The sequence below is a fragment of the Acanthopagrus latus genome, chromosome 17 (assembly GCF_904848185.1).
Source record: "Acanthopagrus latus isolate v.2019 chromosome 17, fAcaLat1.1, whole genome shotgun sequence".
Lineage (NCBI taxonomy): Eukaryota > Metazoa > Chordata > Actinopteri > Spariformes > Sparidae > Acanthopagrus > Acanthopagrus latus.
In genome coordinates, this window is record NC_051055.1 from 24,643,530 (window position 1) to 24,667,000 (window position 23,471).

Consider the following 23,471-nt stretch of genomic DNA (forward strand, 5'->3'; position numbering starts at 1 on the left):
GATTTATGTTTCATTAAACCTGCCCAGTGACTGCAGTTGAAAATTAGCCATGATGGCCAAACTGGCACATTAACAGACATGTTTTTAATGTGCCATGTCCCTGTAACTCTAAACTGTATAAATGATTCTTCAAAAAAATTCCATTTCAGTCACTTACTGAATAATCAATTAATCATTGCAGCCCTGGTGCTCATGCACAATCACAGCCTTCATGATATGAGGCCATTATCAGAAGCAAAATTTCTTCTTTGACTGATTTTTTCTTTTTATGCCTTATCAAAATAGTTGAGATCCATTTACTCCTGTCTGATATAAATACCAGTATTGCACTGTATGCTTTGCCCTTGCTAAAACCTATGCAATACAACATACATAATATAGTTAAAGTTAAAGTTGTGGACATTGATTTTATGTCTCCTTGATGGAAGTAAAAGTTAGGTGTGAAGTGTGGAAAATACCTTAAAGGTTCTTAAAGGTGACTCTAGCCTACCAAACTGAAACAGTCCATTAGGGTTTATCAGAAGCCCTTAAAATCCAGCCTAGCACCGTACCAAGTGCACAGATCATTTAGAGGAGAGCTGCCATAACAGGCGTGGCTGGTGGCCGTATCTGACCCAAAGGCTATTCATGTCAGGTGCCAAACCAGAGGAAGCAGGGTAGATGTTCGGATTCAGGCAGTTAGAAATCTAGGCGAGACTCCTCAGCACCAGCTGAAGAAATCCCTTTAAATTTCTCAGTTTTTAAGCATCCTCTTGTAGGTTGAGGGATCTAACCCTTTAAACAGAGAGCTGGTCGAGTGCCTCCTGGACAGGGGTAAAACTCTGGATCTGACAGCTTGAACAAACTAAAGAAACTCTCATATTTGAATAAATGAACTGACCTTAAAGCTATACACATTTTCATACTGTTTTATTCTATATATTCAGTAATTCAGTTATCAGTAAATGTATTGTTTGTATTATTACCTCATTGATATTCAATTCTCAGTTTGAATTTCTTCTCTACCTCTACACTGTGCCCCTTTAAGTCACTTGCTTGTTTCTTGTGTGTGAACATTTTGACAGTGTTAAACTTGTTGCTCATGGCGCCGTCTTTCCCAGGACTCCCTTCTAAAAGACCTTCTAAATCTCAAAGGGAATATTCCTGGTAGAATAGAAAGGTTCAATCAAAGATAAATAAAGATACCCACACGCAAATCATGTACAAGCACAGGCACACACGAAGACGCTCCTCTCCAATTCAAGTGCTCGTACCCCTGTCGCACACCCTAAACAGCTCCACGCAGAGCGAGCACGCCCGCCGCTGCACTGCAATTTCACCATTTATGACACCGTGTGAGGGAGAAGAGCAACAGAGGTCCGGCGCGTAACAAGGACGACACGGGGCAAATTGAATGAAAAAGAAATGGGGAGCAGATGGGTTGAGAGAGGAACACCCAAAGGCACAGAAAGAGACTTTAGAGGCAAAACTAAGACAGAGACGGGTTTAAAAGAAGACGTAGATGCAGATGAAGAACAGAAGGACTGGAGTCAGGACAGATGTCCACATCTGGAGGTCTCTGCAGATGTCAGAGGACGGTGTGTGGGCTGGATGGGAGAGCGGGGTAGCTGATTGAAGAACGAGGGCGATGAAATATAATAAAAGACAGTGTGAGAAGGGATTACCTCCTTTGCTTCAGTGGAGTATGTAATTGTGGTTAAAAAACGCTGTGACTCGATGTGACAACAAAATACAATTGTGTGGCGGAGAGCCGAGCGCGATGCCGGGGAATTAGCAGCGGCGATAAAGACGGAGATAACGCTGAGAAGACGGGGAGGAAGAGATCCGGCTGATTATCAGTGTTGATGATAACAGTGTTGGTGGTTATCATAATGAAGGTGGTGAGGATCAAACGTGGCATAATGTCTTGATGATATGACAAAAAAAAAAAAAAAAAAAGATGACTTGATTAAAATTGCTACTGATGCCGGTGATGATAGTGGTATTTTGTTGGCACAATTTTAATCACAGAGATTCCTGATTTTTACATATTCTGCTGTAATTCTGTAGAGCAGGATGGCTGCTTTGCATCACATAATTCCCTCCATTTTTTTTTTTGTTTTTTTTCTTCTTCTGCATCTTAGAAACAGCAATCCCCCCATACGACTTCATGAATATTCAACCACCAATACTGCCCTGGGGTGTAAACACTGGTGTCACTCACTTGCTTTTATTTTAAATCTAATATGACTGCTTAAAAAAAATGTTTAATCGGAGCTGTGTGGCCTTTCTGTACCTACAGGAACAAATTATTTTTAATTTAATTAACTTTAAGTCTTTAAGCTTGTCCACTCTCTCTCGCTTCACTCATCGAAGGTCCCGCCCCCGACTCCTGTAACCCATACTGATGAGCCGCCCACCGCGTAGCCTCGGGCGGAGGTAACCGGCGTCCATAAAGGGCAGCAAACGTGCGGAAAAACGGCGAAATGGAAATTGGAAGTACAGATAAATAATTTCACATGCGTATTAATGGGTTCTTTGCCTGCTCGTATGTTTTGCCCCATGGGGCCGTGGAGTGGTCGGATCCAGATCCAGATCTACAGGCTGATTGAAGGAAGGAATCTGGAGTCCTGGGGTGTTACAGGAGGGTTATTACGTGGTGTTGGCCGGATTGGGGATATCAAGTGTTGTGAGCTGGGGATGGAACCCGCGTTGGGTGATAATTTGATTCTCATACATGCAGGGGATCCAATTCTACTGTAGACAAACCTGTTTTGACAAACTGGAGCCAAACCAGTGAAGGTGAGAGATGTTTCATACAGACAACAGTTAAAAGAAGTATCGTATTTAGATACCAAAGCCCCATTCACACAGTCTAATATTATCAAGGGACCTCATGTGACATTTTGATTTTAAAAATTCAAATAATCACCCCATGTTTAAATTAAGCAGGATAAGCAAAGTTTGCATTTTTTTACTTGTATTTACTCACATATCTCCTGGACATCAACGCAATCGCCTGACTTCCGGGATCAATAACTCACATTTGAGACGTTGTCAAAACACAAACGATGCCCCATTAATTCATTATAGACGACGAGCTACAACCCAATTTTCATTCAAACGAGCTGGACAAAATCCATCGGTCTTTATTTGCAGCAGCTGTCAGGTGAATATGCAGCGATCGTCCACGAGGTGCAACGATGGAAAAAAAAAAAGAAGAAATATTTCACCAGAATGATTCCACACATCTGCGCTCTACTGTTGGTTACACAGCAGAACTTGGGGGATTACAACGTTGTTGATCTTCCATGTGGATGAATCGATTGAATCATTTTGCTTTTTTCCGTGTTGCACTTGCCCGTCAGCCGGCAGCATATAACAGTCTCAGGTCGCTCCTGACCTTCTCTGTCGTCTTTTTAACATCGTAGCAGCACAGTTGTTTACTGCTGTTCAACATGTTATGAGCCTGCGATCAAATTTAATCATACAAAAGCAACAAACCCCCAAATCACAGACATGCCAGTTCGAGGGGGGAGCTAATATTGTCACAGGATCTCTGTGTTTGGCAAAAGATGTAGGTTAATATTCGGTGGAATTTCTTCTTAAAAAATTACAGACACGGCGGATTCACACAAGATTAAGATCGCAGACGCCCTCCACAGTTATTACAAATTATTAAAGGTCCAAAGGTTCACGTTAGTAGGCAGTAGGCCTGATTTCTGGAAGCCCTTTTTCATTAAAAAAAATGTGATTTTTTTCTTGATTTGGGACTTTTGGACTACAATCATTAGATCTAGGTAAAGAGATTTCATTCATTCACTCACATTCATTTGGCTCAAAAAGGTTTGGGTGCTGCACCATAAGCCCTATTATAGTGAGGAAAACCCTGTGATATAAAGTTTGTTTGGGTAAAAAGCACATTTCAAAAGCCGACATGAGAAATAATTACATTTTGAAATAGGATCAAAGGGTAATCAAACAGTTCAGAGTGCCAAAACAAAACAATAAGGCCCAAAGAAAATGAAAGTGATAAGACTGACAGTGACTGACATGTCAGTGGATTTAGGTTTCACCTACTCCACTGATCCATCTGGCTGCTTCATTTCCCAACAATGACACAGCAGCAAACAAAAGCACAATATACTGACTTCAGAATGACAAGTCATAAACCATCAGAGGACGACACGAGCGCCTTATCCACAACTTACAAAGAAACATTTGCTATTTAGTTTACGTTCCCGTCCTTTTTGGCAGCTGTCGTTGTTCTTGTTTTGCAGTAAAAAAGCTACATGAAGTGTTCTGTTGGGACAATTAATTATGAAAGACATCCAAAGACCACATCCAAAATGTTTATAACATGAATTTGAAAATAGGCCATCAGATAAACCGGTTCGGGTTCAGATTATTCTATTATTCTATCTGTGCCTGTGGGTAGATTTGATCTTGCAGCAGAAGACGTGACATAACCCTGACAATAGATGAACAAATCTAGAATGACAGCATCGGGATTGTATGCCTCCTCATACAGGTCACCAGTTGCTGTTCCAGAGCTTCTGAACAATGGCCAGAGCTTTGTTTTTTTGCTTTTTTGTTTTTTTTGCTGAACAATTTGATGCCATAGTGTGTTTTATCTCCGACCTTTTAGATATCAAATTTCATAACTTTATATTGATACCCTCTCTTGCTGTCATGACTCCTGTTTGTGTTTGTCTTTGTATCTGGTTTTTGGTTTCTTGTATTTGATTTACATCATTGTATCATGTCTTGTGTTGTGTTTTGTTTTTCCATGTCTTGTGTCTCATGTCTTGATTTTTCCATGCCCTCATGTGTCCTTTAAGTTCTCCTGTGTTCTCCCCTCTGGCTCCCTCTGTCTGTTGTCTTGTTCCCGCCTGGTCTGTTCCTCTGTGCTCCTCCCCCTCATCATCACACCTGGCTTCCTTCCTCCTCTCTCTCCTCACCTGTTCCTCGTCATGTCATTAGTGTCTGTGTATTTGGTCTCTGTGTTGGTTTGGTCTCTCTTGTTTTCTGTTTCCTGTCCATGCTCCTGTTCTGTTTGGTAGGTTTTGGATTTATTTTGCATTTTTTCCATGTTTGATTTGTACTTTGACATTGATTTGAACTTTATTTTTACTTTGCTACTTTGTCTCGCCCTTAGTTGCTACTTTGTTTTTCATCCCCGTGTGTCTGCTTTTGGTTTTTGTAATCAGCTTTTCAATAAAGCTCGCCTTTTGTTTCCCTGAACCTCTAACTTCTGACCCTTCAAATCCTGAACAGTCCATCTTTGAGTCTTAGTGGACATTTGTACCAAATTTGAAGACATTCCCTCAGTGTGTTTGTGAGATATCACGTTGACAAGACTACGGGAGGGACTGACAACCCAAAGACACAATGCCTCTGGCCACAGCTGTCAAACATTATTAAAGTACTCATGTCTCCACTAATATAAACTTAAGAAACAAAATAAATAAATACAGTGGCCACTAGGATAAATATTGGGTACAATTCTGTTTTAAAAAAAAAACAAAAAAAAACCCCACGACATAAATTAATAAATAGAGAAGATCAGAAACGGACGTTTGTATTATTTTAATGTCAAAATTTGCATGGTGTAGGTTTCAGATACACGTGTACCAATCTGATTATGTTGTCTTGATACCTCTAACTGGGAGCTGTGCTGCACTTGCGTAAACAAAGCTTTGATTAACTGGTCTTTGCGCTGACCCCAATCTTAGCGAAGCCCAGATATGCCCTCACTCCGCATCGCTTTACACAGGTAATGTGAGGCAAGGTCATCCGTCAACCCAGTGTAATTAACTGGGTGGCCTGAAAATGCGCCTTTAGGACACCATTAACCCGTGCTAGCCTAACAAGGCTGTGCAAACACGGGCCAAACACACGAGCAAACACACATCTGTGGCTCGAGTGAGTGGGAGAGCAGAGAGGAAAATCCATTTCATGAATATTGGATTTCATTATGAGGGTGAAAAACAGCTTTGCTGTGGATCATTCTTTAATGACCCAAAGTCCACACGCATGAATCTTTTAGTAGTGGCTGTCTGTTTGATATGGGGGAAGGAATAAGAAGGAAAAAAAGGAGAGCGGCGGGCTGTATCCCTAGTGGGTTTTGACGGACCATGAGACGAGACTTGGGTTGAGCACCTGGATCATGGACTCAGACAATCTTTCGGACAGGTGGGTCATCCTGTTGCACACATAGAGAGGCCAAGTGGGGATTTAGTTCTCAGTCACGCTCGCTGCAGTTTCTCTTATTTATGGGAGCCTGCAAAAAAAGAAACAACAAATTTTTGGGGTCCAGATTTAATGTTTGTGTCGAATCTTACAGCATGAGTTATATCCCGGCTGCTGAGGCTGTCCTTGTTTCTTTGTTCAGAGTTTGTTTTCAATATGAGTGAAGAAGCTCGCAGCTGAGAGCCTCTCCTCGCCTCCAGACTGATCCTCGCTGATTGGCCAAGAGGTCAGACTCCTCACTTAACTCCACAGCACTCTCCGTGCCACTAGACTCCACCACCCTCCAGTTGGGGCCTGTCGCTATCAATTCATGATACGGCTCACCTTTCTGGCCGGGGATGAATTTGGAATGACCCACCTCTCTGAGAGCGTGACACAACAGATGTGTGAGTCAGTGATTTGTTTTCAGCTTCAATCCAACATCCCGGGTATTTTTCTCTTTTCTGTTTTTCATTTTGGAAGTGGAGGGCTGTCGTGTGCGAATACACTTAGTCCTAAAATATTTTTATTTTCACTCAAACAATTTCTCCTTCAATCCATCAGCTAGTTCAGAAGTGACTGACATTATGATGAGTAACTGCGGGGAACGCCGGCGAGAAAACGGCAATGAAGCTAACATGTCGGGGAGCGTGATGTAATATTAATCAGCGCGGCGCGGCTGAGTTGATTTGTCACGTTTAGTTATGCTGCGACTCCTCCGCTGCTTAAATCACGAATTCTTTGGATATATCTGAGCGCATCAGTATTCAGCCGTACAACCCAGAATATCTGAAAAGGGAATACATGAGATCAAAAGGCGAGCGTGTGTGCACAAGATCAAAAGCTTAAAGCTAACACGAACAAAATTAGATATTACTAATCACGTGTAATTACAATAAACACTGCAATGCTTTTATATTATTTCTTCTGCAATCTTTCTGTAAAAGTAAGCGTTCCGCCGATTGCAGAGCTGCTTTAAATCAGCAGCTTCGACCAGAGATGCAGGTGGGGTAACACAGGCATGAAATGAATGTGGCAACCGACCTGGCAGAGCTAATAAATAAAACAACCAACCCACGGCCAGAAACAACCCTCCATATGGCGTGCTTCTGCCTCAACCAACTCCTATCTGGTTCATCCAGCCTTTTTGTGCGAGGCGTTCCCAGGAGTGGCCCTTACCCTTTTCCAGGCCAGCCAATTAACTCTGGTAACATGGCATTCTTCCTCAACAACCACTTCCTTACATGCAGGAGCCGTTTCGCATTGTGCTGCCTTCCAGCCGACCCTCTTTCAACCAGGGTTGACACCGAGCGGATCCCGGGGAGCTGATGAATCCCTAACGTTGGCAGTTTGGACACGTCGTCCAGTGTGTCTGTGAAACTACTGAAAAATATTATTTATGCAGTAATTTTTTAGAAAGGCAACCTGTCCTTATGTCCAACCATCATCGCCAGCTCCTGGGGAGGCGATGGTGTCTCCTACGACACAGATGGATCCTTCACTGGCTTCCTGTCGGCAGCATTGGCATCTGGACAAAGGAGCAACCAGCCAGGGCGAGATCACCGCGATCAGGGATCAAACCTGTGTTTTTTTTAAATGGATGGTGGGTGGTTTTCCCCCCGTGCCACATCAGCATCCCGCAAGTATAGTAATACATACTCCTACGCGGGACAGTGTCACCAATTGTTAGTGAAATGTGTCACACCAAACCATCATCAAAGAACGAGTGGCGACAAAGGCTGACTGGTGTGTCCCCACATGTTCCCTGTGTCTCAGCCACAAAAGCTGCACAAGACTACAGATGAAGGTCGACCAGCTTAGATTCTGCACCTGCACAAGAGGGAGTATCTCTCCATAGCTCCAGGTGGCGTTAGTCTGTAATCATCACTCAAAAATGGAAACCCAAAAATGGAAAATGTGGAATTTGCCATCATAAAGCAGCCTTTCCCCCCCCACACATGATGAAGCCACTTCTAATGAGGAGTACGTCTGACAGAAAGTTGCAAATGACACAAAAAATGGGTGAAATGGGTGAAATCGTGCATGCTCCGGCGACAGGCTCGACGGGCTTTCCCTTTTCTTCTTCCGTTTCTCTTCTCGCTCAGTGATTCGCTTAACTGAACGGCCAATCAGAGAGATTTTCCCTCACCGACGGACTCCGCCGCCAATGCTACGCGCTCAATCGACCAAAAAGCTGCTGATGAGGGCCGACCAGCACCATGAGTCAGGGGCACATCATGACAACCAGGGCTCTGAGGCTGGCCAGTAGTTCAATCCTTTTATCAAAACTTAACATACATTTACCTTGAGCAGAAGAAATTAATCCATTTATTGATCAGGACAAAATTCATTGTCATTCATTTGCTGGTTCCAGCTTTTTAAATGTGAGGATTTACTGATTTGCTGTCATTTATAATGACCGATGAAGATTATTTTGGTTCTGGATTGCCAGTTGGAAAAAAAACAAAAAAACAAATTGAACATCTGAATGAGCGCTCTGGGAAATAGTGATTAGAATTTTTGACCATTTCTGGACATTTTGGCAAACAAATAATCAGCAGACTAAGAGTTGCCGCTGTACATTGAGCATATGAAGACGTACGGAGGTACTGGAAACATATTTTCATTATCGCTGTGACATCAATAACCACAATGACCGTCTGTCATAGAGTCGTCACATTACATCCTATACTCTCTGTCATCGTGGAGAGTACAGCTGCTGCTGCTCTATCAAAATACTATTTTGGGTCTATTAAAAATACTATCTTGATAGACCATTGGATGGTGTCATCCGTAAAAAACAAGCGCGAAATGAATTATTAAGTTATTAGTGTGTGTGTTGTTTCCCATTAAACTTGCAGCAGAGGGAGTGTGTTGCAGGGGGCGCCGCAGCAGGGGAGGCACCGCTCTTTATTACAAGTTGTGAAGATGCGGTTTTCCCCAGGTAATCAGCAGGGCAGACTCACAGTGCTGACAACTATGATGGCACTTTTTTTTTTTTTTTATCACATATGTCCATGACACTATAGGCAACAAGTCGCCCAGGGAAAAAGCAAACAGACGGCCTCAGGTTGTGCGCAAGCGTGAGTGGACAGTGGGAAGTAGAAAATGGCTGAGTGAGCACAGTCGGAGGGCCAAGGCACAACTTACAGAAACACAGAGCGGCCGAGATTTACATTATGATAAACACGCCGCTGCTTTAATGCAATTCTATCCACCTCCATGTTTGACTGCGTAATGTCTGTCCTCTGCATTGAAATGTTGCAGTTTCAAAGGCAAAGTCTTTTCAAAGCCATTCACACTATATATGCCTTGACAACTTGTGTTGTGCCATCTTTGCTTTCAGGCAGTGCAGCACGCTTGTATAAAAGAAGAATCTCTGCTCATTTAGAAGTCCCTGCTTCAAGAAAAAAAAACAAAAAAAAAAAAACAGTGCGCTACATCAGACTGCACTGTCAAAACGCTGACAACGGACATCTATATACTTGAGAATAAAAGCCTCGCTGCGATGAAGGGGGCAGAAATGAGGCATTAAACCTCAGGCGATGCCGACAGGATTTCTCATTCAGATCATGATATCAAACATATTTGCTTAAGTGCATCATATTCAGCTCCAGGTTTTACAGACAAAAACACCCAATCAAATGCGATTCATTACACGTGTGATGTCACGGCTTTAACCGCACCTGAAGGCGAGTCTGCTCCTGCCATCAGAGCTCCTCGCATTAATTCACCACAGAAAAACTAGTCTGCTTAAAAGCAAAAAAAAAAAAAAATCTAATTAAAAAAAAAAGATCAATAGAATTCCATCCAACATTTTTAGATTCATAAACGCTGCAGACGACTGAGATTGAAATGCAATTTTTTATTCGCCGAAACTTTTCGCGCTGCAGTCGACCGGCTGCTGTCTGTCTCCCCTCTCTCTCTCTCCCGTCCCCCCCCCCCAAAAAAAAATCTTAATGGACGACCCGACGTCAATAAGGCTTGATCATGATGGATTCATAGGAGGATCAATCGCGTCGGCCTGATTGAGAAAACACCTGCACTGTCTGCCCCGCATTTGTCATGTCTGATTTAGCTGCCTCCCAGCAGTATACAGATCAATTCTGATTACAGCTGTCAGACCCGTAATAACAAACAAAGGTAACTGCAGGTTGGATGAAGCAGATATTCAGGATAAACAGGCCAAACATGACGCTTAATAAAAGGTGCTGAATGGGGTTGTTCATCTTCTATGGCTCAGATATCCTCTGATTTAAATCTTCAATACCACGGGTCTTGATCTGACATCGCCCTGATATGGATTTTTGTTTTGTTGTTTTGCTAAACTCCACTTTTTTCTTTTTTTTTTATCTCCAACGCTTTCACATTTTATTTCATCTTGCCGGCCTCTCATCACATCATCACTCAGTCTACGGCTGTAATTTTTCATTTTACAGGACTGTTTAAAGGCATATTCATAGGCGATTTTTTTCCTCTGGCAGCAGAAACCCGTAACAGATTTCCTTTAACGTGGAACCTAAATCAACAAATTCATTTCTCCAGTGTCAGCCCTTCCAATAACTCCTCTCGCGTCTCAAAGTACAGCAGTCGTTGTCAGGTATAGATATTGACTTGTCAGCACAAATATGTTGTATTAGAGTACTGTTGCCCAACATTAAGCAGCTAATTGCCCTTTCCTGACACCTTCATTATTTCTTAATGGAATTGGAGGTCTGCTGGCCAGAGAAAGGTCACGTCGATACACTCGGTTCCCCCCGTGACGGGAGGGAGAGAGCGCAATGTTTTGCTGCTATGACAAAATGATCTCAAGTCAAGTCTGAGAGGAGATTTTTTTCGTTTTTTTTACGCACCAAACCTATCGAGCGCTTCCAGCCAATCAAACATTCGCACATAGAATCAAACCCAGAGCAGTCCGAATAATGGCGGTCGGTTTCTATTAATACATTTACATGTGCTTTAGCGAAGAGCGCCAGAGCTAAACAGCAAACAGCGGCTCGACACGGACAGAATGAGGAAGAATTTTAATTGGAGGTTTGACTTGTATCTCAGGAATGAGACGCATTTTAATGAGCATGGTTTGGCCAAATTCCTTAGTGCGCCGCTCTAACACAAGGGGAATGAGAAAAAGTAATCGACATGTGCTTTTAAAGTGAAGCACGGCCTTGAGATGTGTAAAGAAAAATATGTTTGATCAGTTTTTTGGAAATGATATTGGCACCACAGGAATGAGATTACACAACAAATTAGATGGCACTATCACCCGCTTCCCTCCATGGATAAAGGACCGAAATGTGATTGTAGCACAGTTTTAAAAGCATTTCATAGCCGGGAAATGTCTTAAATAATGTCTGAGGCGAATATTGTACTCGCAGCCTCTCCCACATGCAGGTCCAAGCACTAATGGGATATTTCACTCATTGCATTAGAAAACTGGGAAGAGCAGCTCAGGCTTTTAGCGTTATCCATCCCCACATCTAATTAGTGAATATCATAATACAATAACACAGCAGCATCCTCTCCCAAACCCAATTAATGGTCTATTGCAGTACAAATGTTTGAGGAAATCTCACCTAACATCCCAATTACCACAACAGCAATACAAATATATTTTGTTCGAAAAGCATTCCTGTGATCTGGTGCTGTTAATACGTGTGAGACAGTTTTTAACCATCGAATACCCCCAAGGAATGCGGAGATGCAAAATATTTCAAGACAGTGGAATATTTCCTTTAAGTCCATTTATGGACTGTCATGGACAAATCCTGAGTGAAATGCTCCTTAGTTGAGTCTTACTGTCAGGATGTCGCGCTCATATGGACTCTTTATTGCGAGGAAATCCCAGCGGCACCTTCACAGCTGGGGCTGCAACCTTGCGCCAGCTTTTAAGTAAAGCAGGATTTTGGCACATGTCTCAATCGCGGCAAAAGATCCGAGTATGCCTCAACAACTATGCCAAGCGCTAAATACCAACCAGACATGGCTTGTTGTTCCTAATAGCCGAAGGATATAATGTGACGACTCATTCAGACCAAATCAGGGGTTGCAGCGAATATGCACACTGCTGTTGGGTAGTTCAAACAGAATCAGTTTTTTTAAAGAAATGGAAGCCACAGTCAGGCTGAAACGGTAAGTCACATAAGCCGGTGATTAGACCAGCTGTTGAGCAAGCAATCAGCTGAAGTATCTGGTACAGATAATGACCTTTTTTACGGGTATGGAAAGTAAAACTTTGTCAATATCCGTGCTCGTAATGAGGTAAAATCCTGTTCCTCTTACTCCTGTGATTAAAAACAGAGATCCGTAAGCTCAAGTCCAAGGATTAATAAATAATAAATACAGGAACTTCTCAACAATCCGTATCGATGTCAGGCTTTCAGGCTTACATCCACTTCTGGTTGAAATCCTAAGACAGACAATTTAGTCAGTCGAACAGATTGAGGTTATTGGCGTACTCGCTCATCCCGAGTTTAACTGTATCATTTTTCAAGCCGTTTACACCAAATTCATATGGAGACACTATAAATATAATCCACAATCATAATACTTTCTGCTTGCTGACTTGACATTTTGAGCATCAGGGTGAAACAGATGCTGTCAGAGAATCAACACCACAGGGTCATAAGCCTCTGTGCACCAATCGAGTTACAGTTTAAATCCGTGTCTGTACTTATTTGTATAATATATCCTAGAAGACTTTGAAGATATTCAATGAAAGTGTGTTAAGTATCAAGTGTGGCTCTTGGCAAAATGAAACTTGTCACTGTACTGGATGTGTTTGTGTCTTCACTCTAAGACTATTCTTACATGAGTGGATCTCCCCTTCTGTTAATGAGTTATTGTTTAGTGTTGATTAATGACCAGAAACGTGTTTGTGCAGGACGTTATGACCTCACAGTGAAGTTGACCTTTGACCCTTCTGATCTGAAATGTTATCATTTTATCCGATTGTACATTTTTGTTGCAATTACCGTATGAATTCCTTAGTAACGGCCACAGTGACCTTGAACTTTAACCACCAAAATGTATTCAGTTGATCCCTGAGTCCAGGCGGATGGTTCTACCAAAATGAAGAAAATTCCTTCGAGGTGTTTTTGAGATATCGCATCCAAAAGAATGTTTGAGACGAACAGACAACCCTATTAAACATATTACTCCGACTGCAGCTGTCACCAGCATGGAGGCACAAAAGAAGGACACACGCACAAGAAATTCAGAGGTCTGCCAAATTGCTCCGGAATTCTTTTATGTTGCTCGGCGCCTCGAACAACTCCGTCCCGCCATGACACCGCAGCAGCAGGGGGAGGGGAACCACGGATGGAGGGAAGTCTCTCTGGAAGACTTGCTGCTCCCGAGTCAGGAGTCGGAAACCAAACAATGACGCTCTGCTGGTTGTTTCCTCGCACGCTGCCGCACAACTCTGCTCTAATCGCTGCAACGCCTGATTTGCTCTGAACACAGCTTAAGTATTCGCTTGCTGTGTATGTTGGCAAGTTTAAGAGTGTCTTAATCTAATATTTCATGTAACCTGTGGATTCTTGACAAGCACCGAACCACTTATTATGATGTGGGCGCGCCGCATGAGCGTCTTATTAGAGGTGTGCTGCCTCGCTGCAATGACTCCCTAACCAGTCGCGGATCACATTAGCACCGGCTCCCTAGTGCCGCAATATCACACAACAAGTGACCCCTGAAACAATTCTTATTACTCCCACTCGCAGCCGCAGAATCACCCAAACACAGGTTTCATTGGTGGGATAAACCTGCCATGTTTTTTCAGTCCACCTAATCATCTGTCTGCAAAATCAATCCATCTCGATCACTGCCCGTTGCGGGTCTTTGAATCCCTCCTCCCCCCTCCTCCCTCACACCATCTGTCTCTCTTCCCTCGCTTCCTCCCAGCAGCCCTCCTTCAATCATTTTTTCATAACTCCTCCATCTCTCCAGCCTGTCCACCCTCATCAGCTCTCTCCGTCTTACCCCCACTCTCTCTCTGCATTAAACATACATACACCCCTACACACACTGCATGCGATGTGCTTGCTTCGTGTTTGCAAATTTCTTGCCGAAGTGAGAACATATCTGCTAATGACTGGAGAAGGGGAGGAGGGGTGGTGGGGTGGCACCGACGCTGGCCGCACTCGATTCGCAGCAGCACGTTAGCCGTCTCAGCAGCTGACCGGCTCATTATCATTTAGAGCCGCTCGCTGCACAAACTACACACCCACACGGTCTGTCGCTAACTCCTGACAGGAATTAGAATTATGTGAAAGTCAGGACGAGACGGATTCTTATAGTCACTATTATGTAGTGCCAAAGTCCGGGGGACCCGGCCTCTCGTATGCCTCTTTTTCGGTCCCGTAGGAGACAATGTTGGTATGTGGTGCTCATTAGCTCACCCCATGTCGCTTCTCCACCCCTCACTCATGCCTTCTCTCTCTGTCTATTAAAGTCTAGGACACAATTTTCCCCATTCTCTGTCTCTCTCTCTTTCACCCTCCATCTCTCTCTCGCTCACTGTGAATGAAAGTCTGGAACACAATTACGCCTCTCTCTCCCTCTCTTGCACTTTATCCATCCCTCGCTTGCTCCGGCTCTCTCTCTCTCCACCTCTTATGGCTTCAGGAGAAGTCTGTGAAGGGAGCAGCTGCTGAAATATTTATTGATCTGTTTTCCTCAGTTTTATTTATTTCCCTCTCTTCCCTCCTTGCCCTCCCTTCCCCTCTGCACGGACCTAGAAACACCTCCAGCGCCGCGAGATGTCAGGGGCGGCGGAGGGGCTGAAAATCCACAACATGAAACCATTATTTAGCATTTGTTGCACCCAGTAGTTTCACCTGTGTAAACAAAACAAAAGGGTGTGCGAGTGTGGGATGAAGGCAAATGTGACAACAGCAGCAGCAGCAGCGTCGGCGACACAGATTGAGCCGTGAGACAGGCGGATTGTTCAGCGTATTTTGATGCCGGGATCCGCCGCAGGGGGTTGTTGACAGGAAACACCAAGGTGCTGTTCTTTATTTTTCAGAGTGTAAAGGAAGTTGTACACAACTGCAGGCTATTGAAGTAGTAGTAGTCATGGCAACAATGCCCCGAGCAATTACAATTACAATGGTAACAGTGGTAGTGCCGGACTTAATGGATTCACTGATGAATCTGACGTTATCGCTGCGTAATTAAAGGGCTTCCGTGCTATCGTATGTCCCCGTGGTAAATATCAGCGCGGCTAACCGGGAGTTTTGAGGTTACTCTGACGGCGAGCGATTCAGCAGTCGTTTGAAACTAATGTTTTTTTCTCCAGCCTTCTGTTGTAGCACAAATGATTAAACTTCCACACACACACACACGCACTACAGAAGGATCACACACATAAACACATGAGCACAGTGAGACACAAAACTAACACGCACACAAAGCTAAGTCCCATCACCAGGCATGGTCTGCATTAGTGCCTAAGCCTTCTCCATTGATTTGCCGGCGAGCTCCTTGTCTTTTGGTAATGAGGACAGGGAGAGAAGCGGGACCCTCGTCCCTCCCGGCTCCCAGAGGACAAGCCGCCCGCACTAATCTGAATCGTGTTTCCAATGATGCTAACTCCCTGGCACAAAAAAAGACTAGAAGGAAGAGGAATAGAGGGAAGAAAATCACACAGCACACTCCCTCCCTCACTTACAGTATTCATTCCTCTTAACATCTGCACATCACCAAACAAGAAAACATCTCTTTTTCTCCCTCTCTCTTTTCCCTGCAGACAGCTCAATCTGCAGTGTGGACTGAAGCCTTGGAAACCAAAGAGAGGAAAACTGCACTGTGCTGAAACTTATTCGATTTTCTCCATATGAACACTATTGAACAGAGATCAATGGGAGTTATTAATATCCATGCTGATATGTGTGTGTGTGCGTGTGTGTGAGCGTGCGTGTGTGTATATACATATATATATATATATATATATATGAAGATGTCACCTGTCTTATGGCTGGTGCCCATTGGCTTTCCATTGATTTACCGTTCGCACCTTCAGTGGGTGAATTGTTGAAATTCATCTTCCCTGTGGCCCAAGTGAGGAAGCTATTCCATAGTGTATGCATGCATACCTTTATCAGTGTGTGTGTGTGTGTGTGCGTGACTGCGTGGGCGGTGGTTGATGTGAGCACACGAGCCACCACTTACTCCTGCTCCTACAGCCACTCTGCTCCCTCTTGAACGATCCTTCCCCTGCACTAAATAAAACATAGCCCTTGCTCCTATGTTACAGTGAGAACCCACGGCTAATGTTCATATTCACACCCGGACTGACACAGGTCTTTAAGCTGGGACTGGGACACGGGGAGGACGAGAGGCGGTTGTAACGAAGCGAATTACTACAGTAATTAAACACAGTATAACTACCTGTCCCGAGCTGAAAGCGGTCCCAGTTCCTTTCCATTACACTGAACTCCATATATTATAACTGTAATTATAATTGCAAACAAGCCTCGCTGTAATCATTATTTATGACACTGACACTATGTGTAATTGCCAAAGCCCCCGAACCAATATGTGAGGCCCAGTGAAGTGTTTATCAAAACCGACAGGAGAAATCTCAAGGGCGGCGAGGTGGTTCTGCACCCGCCTCTCGTCCGCGGCAACACCGTGGCTAACCATCCTCAAAGGAGCTGAACCTGTGACCTCTCAGTCACCGCTCTGGCCAGATAGCTGCTAATGCTACGAGACGCAGAGTTCAGCTTCAACCCGGCGGGTCGAAGGGTCACCAGCTCAGGGGTTATTCGTCTCTGTCCGAACTGTAATTGGAAATGCTGCGACAAAACCCACATGGCGAGGGCACGATAATGAATGCAACTCAACATTCCTCCGCGTTCTGGTCATTTCGTATTGTCAATGATATCCTCCACACCTTAAATTAAAAGAAAAAGAGTCTGAGCTGTCTCCTTTAGGGCTGAGGTAGAGGCTCCCCAGAGCCAGGTGCAATAGATTCACACGTATCTTTTTAGTGTTTGCAATAAGACGGTTTGATTCACAACCTTTGTAGCTGTCAAAAAGATGGCCCCTGTCTTATTGTCCTGTTGTCTTATTGGGGTTTTTATAAACTTCTTCTTGCTCGCTGGTCTTAGTTGTTTTTATTCACTCTTACAAATTGATTTTTACATACTGCTTTTACAGTCACTTTGTCTTACCTGCCAACATTTAGGATTATAAAGACAGGGGGTCTTTTATTTGCCATGGGGGACTCAAGTCTTCCAGTGAAATAACGGGCCTCACTAAAAACTTGGTATTTCACCTGTGAATGCGGATATGAATCTATGTGCAGTGATAGTCTGACCTGTAACAATATTTGAGTGGATATTTGTGAGGCTTTCTGCCAGAGAGCTTTTAAGAAGTCAGGTGATATACTGTGAAGACGGACAAGGCTTATGATAAAGAAGATAAACAGGCCTTGGAGAGGACTTTGACACGAGCAGGTGGAGTCTGCGTCCTGAACAAGGTCGGACGTTTTTAAGGACTTTGTTCTTAGACTTAGTGAATGGGAACATCTTCAAGTATCTTGAAAAAGTATTTTCAATTTTCAGTTGCAGTTTGGCAAAGTTCAGGCAGCACATCCACTTATTTAAGTGCAGGTGACGAAACCACTTGTTTAGGTTGAGGCGGCGAAAGTGCTCAGTTAGGTTTAGGCAACAAATCTATGTATTTAGGTGCAGGCAGGAAAACCATTTGTTTAGGTTCAGATGAAAAAAATATTTCGTTAAATTTAAGCGATAAAACTACTTGGTCGGGTTTAGGGAACAAATATATTTGCTAGGTTAAGACAACAAATGTATGTAGTTAGGTTGAGGCAACATAGCTGCTTGGAAATTAATTGTGTAGGTTAACTGTAGGTCACTTTTGGTTTAACACAGGACACAAACAGTCTGTATGATGCAGGAACTGAGGTGCAACAACCACTTGTAAATATATGTTTTTATGGGGTGAAACAACAGCTAATGGTTAGATTAGCTGCCTGCGCAGAGAGTGCTACAATCGGGTTGTGGGTTGCCAGGTTGCAGTGACAAGTGGTTTGAATTTGTGTGTAGACTGTGTTTCCTTGAAAACGTTGGAAAAAAAAATATAAAAATTTAGTTTGAGCACCAGGCAAATTATGTTTGCCAGGAGAGACAAAAAATAAATATAAAAAGAGAGGAGTGGGAAATGGCCTTGAAATATTGGAAGAAGGTGTTTTGTGTGTTCTTCCCTCAAAATCATATTTCACTGACAGATGAGTGTGTCTGTCTTTTGCCTTTCTGCAAGCAACATTTCCCATGTGAGACAATAACACAGAAGTGAACCGGTTGTATTTTACCTTCCTTGATGTGGATCCTTAACACCTTGAAATCCAATAAAAATACTGTCAGTGGTTGCCAGGCATGACATGATTCTTTGCAGTGTATTCAGAAGGTTTAAGTCATGGTACAATAGCTGTTTCATTTCTAAAGGGATTCTCCAAAATCATCAGTGGGTGGTATTTGACTCCATTCAATAACTTCTGGTACACATTTCAGAATGTTTCCACTGCAATAATATTAGTAAATCTCGAGATTGTTCTCACTCTCCAGCGCCTTTACCATGACATGAATTCCTAATTTTGCTGCGACCCAACAACACTGGAATACATTCAGGAATCAGTCAGAATGAAAACACGCTATTGGTGGGAATTGGTGGGAGGCATCTCATTACCCGATCAAGACTCAGAAGGTCAAAATGTGACTGCTGAAATCTATCTTTATGCTAAAGACTTTTCATATCTCATGATCTTTATCATCTCATTGGTTACTACTTCCTACTTTTAAATCAAATGTGTTTGTTATCTCTGCCCACGCCTTGTCATCCTCTCCAAAACTCAAGAAGTAGCCCAGCTTTGACCGTCAACACCAGCTGCTCGCAGTCTGTTCTTAAGAAAAAAAGGTTACAGGTGATCTTGATGTTGAGAATCGGGTTTGAAATGTCTGATAACGGACTGTCTGAAACATAATCTTTTTAGAACTGCGATGTGTCTTCGAATCCATTTTTTCGACTCGTATCAGACCTCACATTGTTCTTTATCCAAGCGTTCTGTCATTAACAGGGTGGCAACCTGCCAATCCTCAACCATCCCTTAAAAAATAAAATCACTTTTTACTCTTCGCCCAACTCAACCATTCATTTTCATTTCATTTGTCTCCGCCGGGTCAAAACACAGCTGGAGAAGAGATAGTTCTTATGGTACCATCTGGTCTCCTCTGTGTGTGAGGAACAGATTCAGTGGAAGATGTTAAGACTTGCAGCACCACAGGCCACTGCAGGGCAGCTAGAGCAACTGTAAAGTGAAACCCGAGGGAGAAGCATTGGAACCACAGAGCCACTCCAGGCTGGTTAAAGCTCCAACCCATGTCGCTGAGGCTCTTGAGACCAAATCCAGGCTCTCTCACTCAAACACTCGCAGATAAATAGAACCTGCCAAAATGGCAGAGCATTTCTAAGCCAAACATGGAGAACAACAGCACACAGAAAACATGGATTTCAAAGGGAGGGAGAAAAAGCAGAGGCCCCTCCAGAATAGGAGCGCAAGGCATCTGTTGATGCTGGCATCTCCTTTCCCCTCATCTCCAAGCCAAGACTGGTGATCCAGTTGAGTGTGTGTGTGTGTTTGTGTGTGTGTGTGTGTGTGAGAGGGCAGGGATGTGCGCTGGCTACGTGCTAACATGTGCAATGCGCATTGACCCCACTTGGCCCCCATATGTTGCAGAGACAAGAAGGATGGCGAGCTACAAAGCGACCCCACCTGTTTACACCTGTGTTCCCGCCCTGCGCACTTCCGCCTAACAGAACCTCCATCACAGCAGCACGCATTGGTGAAAGGACCCATCTGTTGGACCAACTGAATACTGTTGGTATATGAAGCTTACAGATCGGATTTACTGCAATAATTGTATTCTTGGATATTTGTATGACGGAAATGTGTGTCTTAAACATCTGAATAAAGAATTAAAACAATATCCTTTAGGTGCGTCACCTTAAACCTCCTCTGCTGTGACCTGACGCACGACCGTAAGCTGAAGCAGTTTCTCCTGTCATCTTCACTTTTCACAGAGTCGATGACGGCATTATTCTCATTATCAGATCTCGTGTGTTTCTGTCACAACAGAAATCCTCTGAGCGCAGGGTGAATTGTTTAATTTCGTGCAGAGGTGTGTGTGTGTGTGTGTGTGTGTGTGTGTGTGTGTGTGTGTGCGGATACATTCGCAGCCTTAATGTTCCATCATCGGAGAAATCAGCGCAGTCTCATAGATGAAACAGGTTTTGATTAATTGCAGACAGCATGTGTGCCAGAAATATGATGTTTTACTGTACGTGTGTGTGTGTGTGTGTGTGTGTGTGTGTGTGTGTGTGTGTGTGTGTGTGTGTAGGCGCTTGGCCATCCTGCTTCCTGGAGTTACGGTTCTCAGACACTCTAAGTGGAGGAAAAGGGGAGAATAACTGAGGAAGGAGAAGGCATGATGGCACGGCAGGAGCTGGCCATCTCGCCCATGGAGTGGCTTGTGCATTCACACGCCAAGCCAGTAGGAAACCCTTTGAATAGCCTAATTGTGTTTTTGCAGCACAGAAAAAAGGCCTTTTTCAACCTGGCTGGCGTGCCACTGAGCGGGTCTGAAACACATTTTGCGATCTGCTTCTGAGGGTGTTAAAGATAAAACAGCACCCTCTCTTAACAAATATTTGTCGGGCATAATGAGAAGTGGCTAAAACGAGTGATTATCCGTGTCAAGAGGAAGAAAATGTCTTCAGATGAATAAAATACTGTCAGTCGTTCGGAGGAATCCGTCTTAGACACCATTAACCTGGCAATAATAACTCGCTCGCAATCTGCCCAACTGTTGTGGTGAAGCGTTTAGGCAAACACACCACACGCCACACAGGCCCGACTCAAAGGGGCACAGATAAAATACAGGATTATTCCACTGCTGCATGATTTATCAAGCAGGCGGACGGTGCCCTTTTAACAGTCGTGTTCTTCCTTTATAATGCATGCTCTCTACCTTTAAAGACGGACGTGTTGTGGACCTACAGCAACTCAGAGCAGCAGGCGGGACTTTCACTCTGAGATTGAAAACTGATTCACATGCGGCGCAATGTGCACACAGCTCACATCAATATCCAATCATTCCTCAACTGTGGCTTACACGATTGGTCACACCTTCACATCCCCCCCCCCCCAAAAAAAAAGAAAAAAAGAAAAGAAGAAACCCCCACAGGTTACAAATTCAGAGAGCCGAAAGCTGAAATGAAAGTGAGTGTTGGCTGTGGGGTTTTGGTTGGTGAGGCGCTGAGATCATTGTGTTTGTGTGCCGTGTTGTGCGTCCTGCAGGGCTGTCCGTCTGCTCTCCGCCTGGTGTGGAGAAGGGGCTCGCTGTGGCAAGCCAACCGTGACCAGCTGGGCTCTCCTGCCCACAAGGAGCTCCGGAGCAGGAGGCTACAGCCCGTCTGCATCTGCAGGCTGTTAACCTCACATCTTATTGCACTGACACATCAATTATTGTTATTAAGGGCCGGAGTAATTTATTTATATACTGATTTCCCACAGGATGAAGGCTGGACTAATTGAGCCAGGTGTGTGTATTTGTGCGTGTGTGTGTTCATGTTAGATTAGATGGCGAGAAAAGCCGCGCACAACACAACTAATATATGTTGGGACATCCCATAGCATGGTGAGAATATTAGGAGGACGGCATGATGAAAAATGGGTATTAACCGCTCCCCGGTCAGCGTTCCCTCGCGGACAGCAGCACCGCCTGTGTGTGTGTTTTTCATAACGAAGCCCTTTAAAATGCCATCTGAAGTTATCCCGGCTGACGAACACTGACTTTTTTTACTGCAGGATTTTTGTTTTTTTAGAGCAGATGAATGAAGTCTGCCTATTTAGTAGAGCCGTGGCGGTGGTCCTGGTGGTGTTGGCGGTGGAGGAGAGGGGTGGGGATGTTTTATGCCGGAGATAAAAGAGGAGATTTTTGACCCCATCAGCCCTCCAACTGTCCATCCTTCACCATTTATTTCTCTCTGTCTCGCTCGCCCTTGGGTTTGAAGACAGAGAACAAAACACTGGCTTTGCTCTCCTGAGTCTCTCTGCATTGCTTCTGCCCCTACTTATGTTACCCCCACCACCATTACTACCCCCCCTCCTCCATCTCTCCCTCCCTCTCTTTCTCTCTCCCTCCCTCTCTTTCTCTCTCTCTCCCTCTCTTTGCACTGGTGGTGCGTCATGTGCGTGGGATACCAGGCCATTCATGTCACGTAAAGGAATGTTCACAGACGACTGAGGATGGGAGTCTATTTTTTTATTTATTTATCTATATTTATTTATTTATTTTCTCCCCCCAACCCCTCATAGTAAACATCTTAACATGCATCACCCGTTGCTTACACTGAACCACGAGGTTGGCTCGGAGATGAACCTGGCGCTGCGCTCTCACGCACGCACGTACGCACATACATCCTCTCACCTCTCTCTCTCTCTCTCTCTCTCTCTTTTTACATTTGTGTGCGCAAAAAAAAAAAGGAAAGAAGATAAAAAAAACTGGAGCGCAGTGGCACAGCATGCAGACACGCGTGATTCACAGGCAGGTAGATCCCCCCCTCCACCAACACCAACACCACCCACACACACATACACACGCACGCACGCACGCACGCACACACCTCATCATTAGTATTCACCTCCACGAGCGTTTTTTTCGGAAGAAAAAAAAAATGAAAGGCGAAGATAGAAGAGGCGCAGCGGCACAGCTCTGCAAAGTAGCTCGTAAGAACTTACCTTTCGACAGCAGCACCAGGATCAAACCAGCGAACGCGTTCCGCAAGAGGGGGCAGCCCATGATGGAGTTCTGATTGATTTTCTGCTTGTTTTTGCAGCCAGACGCCTCGGTATTCCTCCTGTATGGCAGCGTGGCGGGGGATCTCTCTCTCTCTCTTTCTATATATATATATATATATATATCTATATATATTAAGAAAAAAAAACCCGACCAGGAGAATGAATGTCAGCAGCAATAGTCCAACGCTTCTACATGTGACTGGACGAAAACATCAGTGTTGTCCACTTGACTTTTCCTTGTGATGTCGTTGAAAGAGAGAGGGGGGAGAGAGAGAGAGAGAGAGAGAGAGAGGGAGAGGGAGAGACGGAGGGGGGTGTTTGTCTTCTCCTGTGCAGAAGAATCTCTCAAGCAGAAAAAAATATCACAGCAGGAAAAAAAACC

General features: G+C 44.1%; 1 protein-coding gene across 1 annotated transcript in view; it reads right to left on the reverse strand.

Annotated features, from left to right (window-relative positions):
• The window catches only part of iglon5 (IgLON family member 5), a 115,303-nt gene extending 92,213 nt beyond the window's left edge, over positions 1-23,090 (reverse strand). The window contains exon 1 of the mRNA XM_037075333.1: positions 23,030-23,090. Coding sequence (XP_036931228.1) covers positions 23,030-23,090 — 61 coding nt within the window. The remainder of the gene's footprint in view (positions 1-23,029) is intronic.
• Between the last annotated feature and the right edge of the window lie 381 nt (positions 23,091-23,471).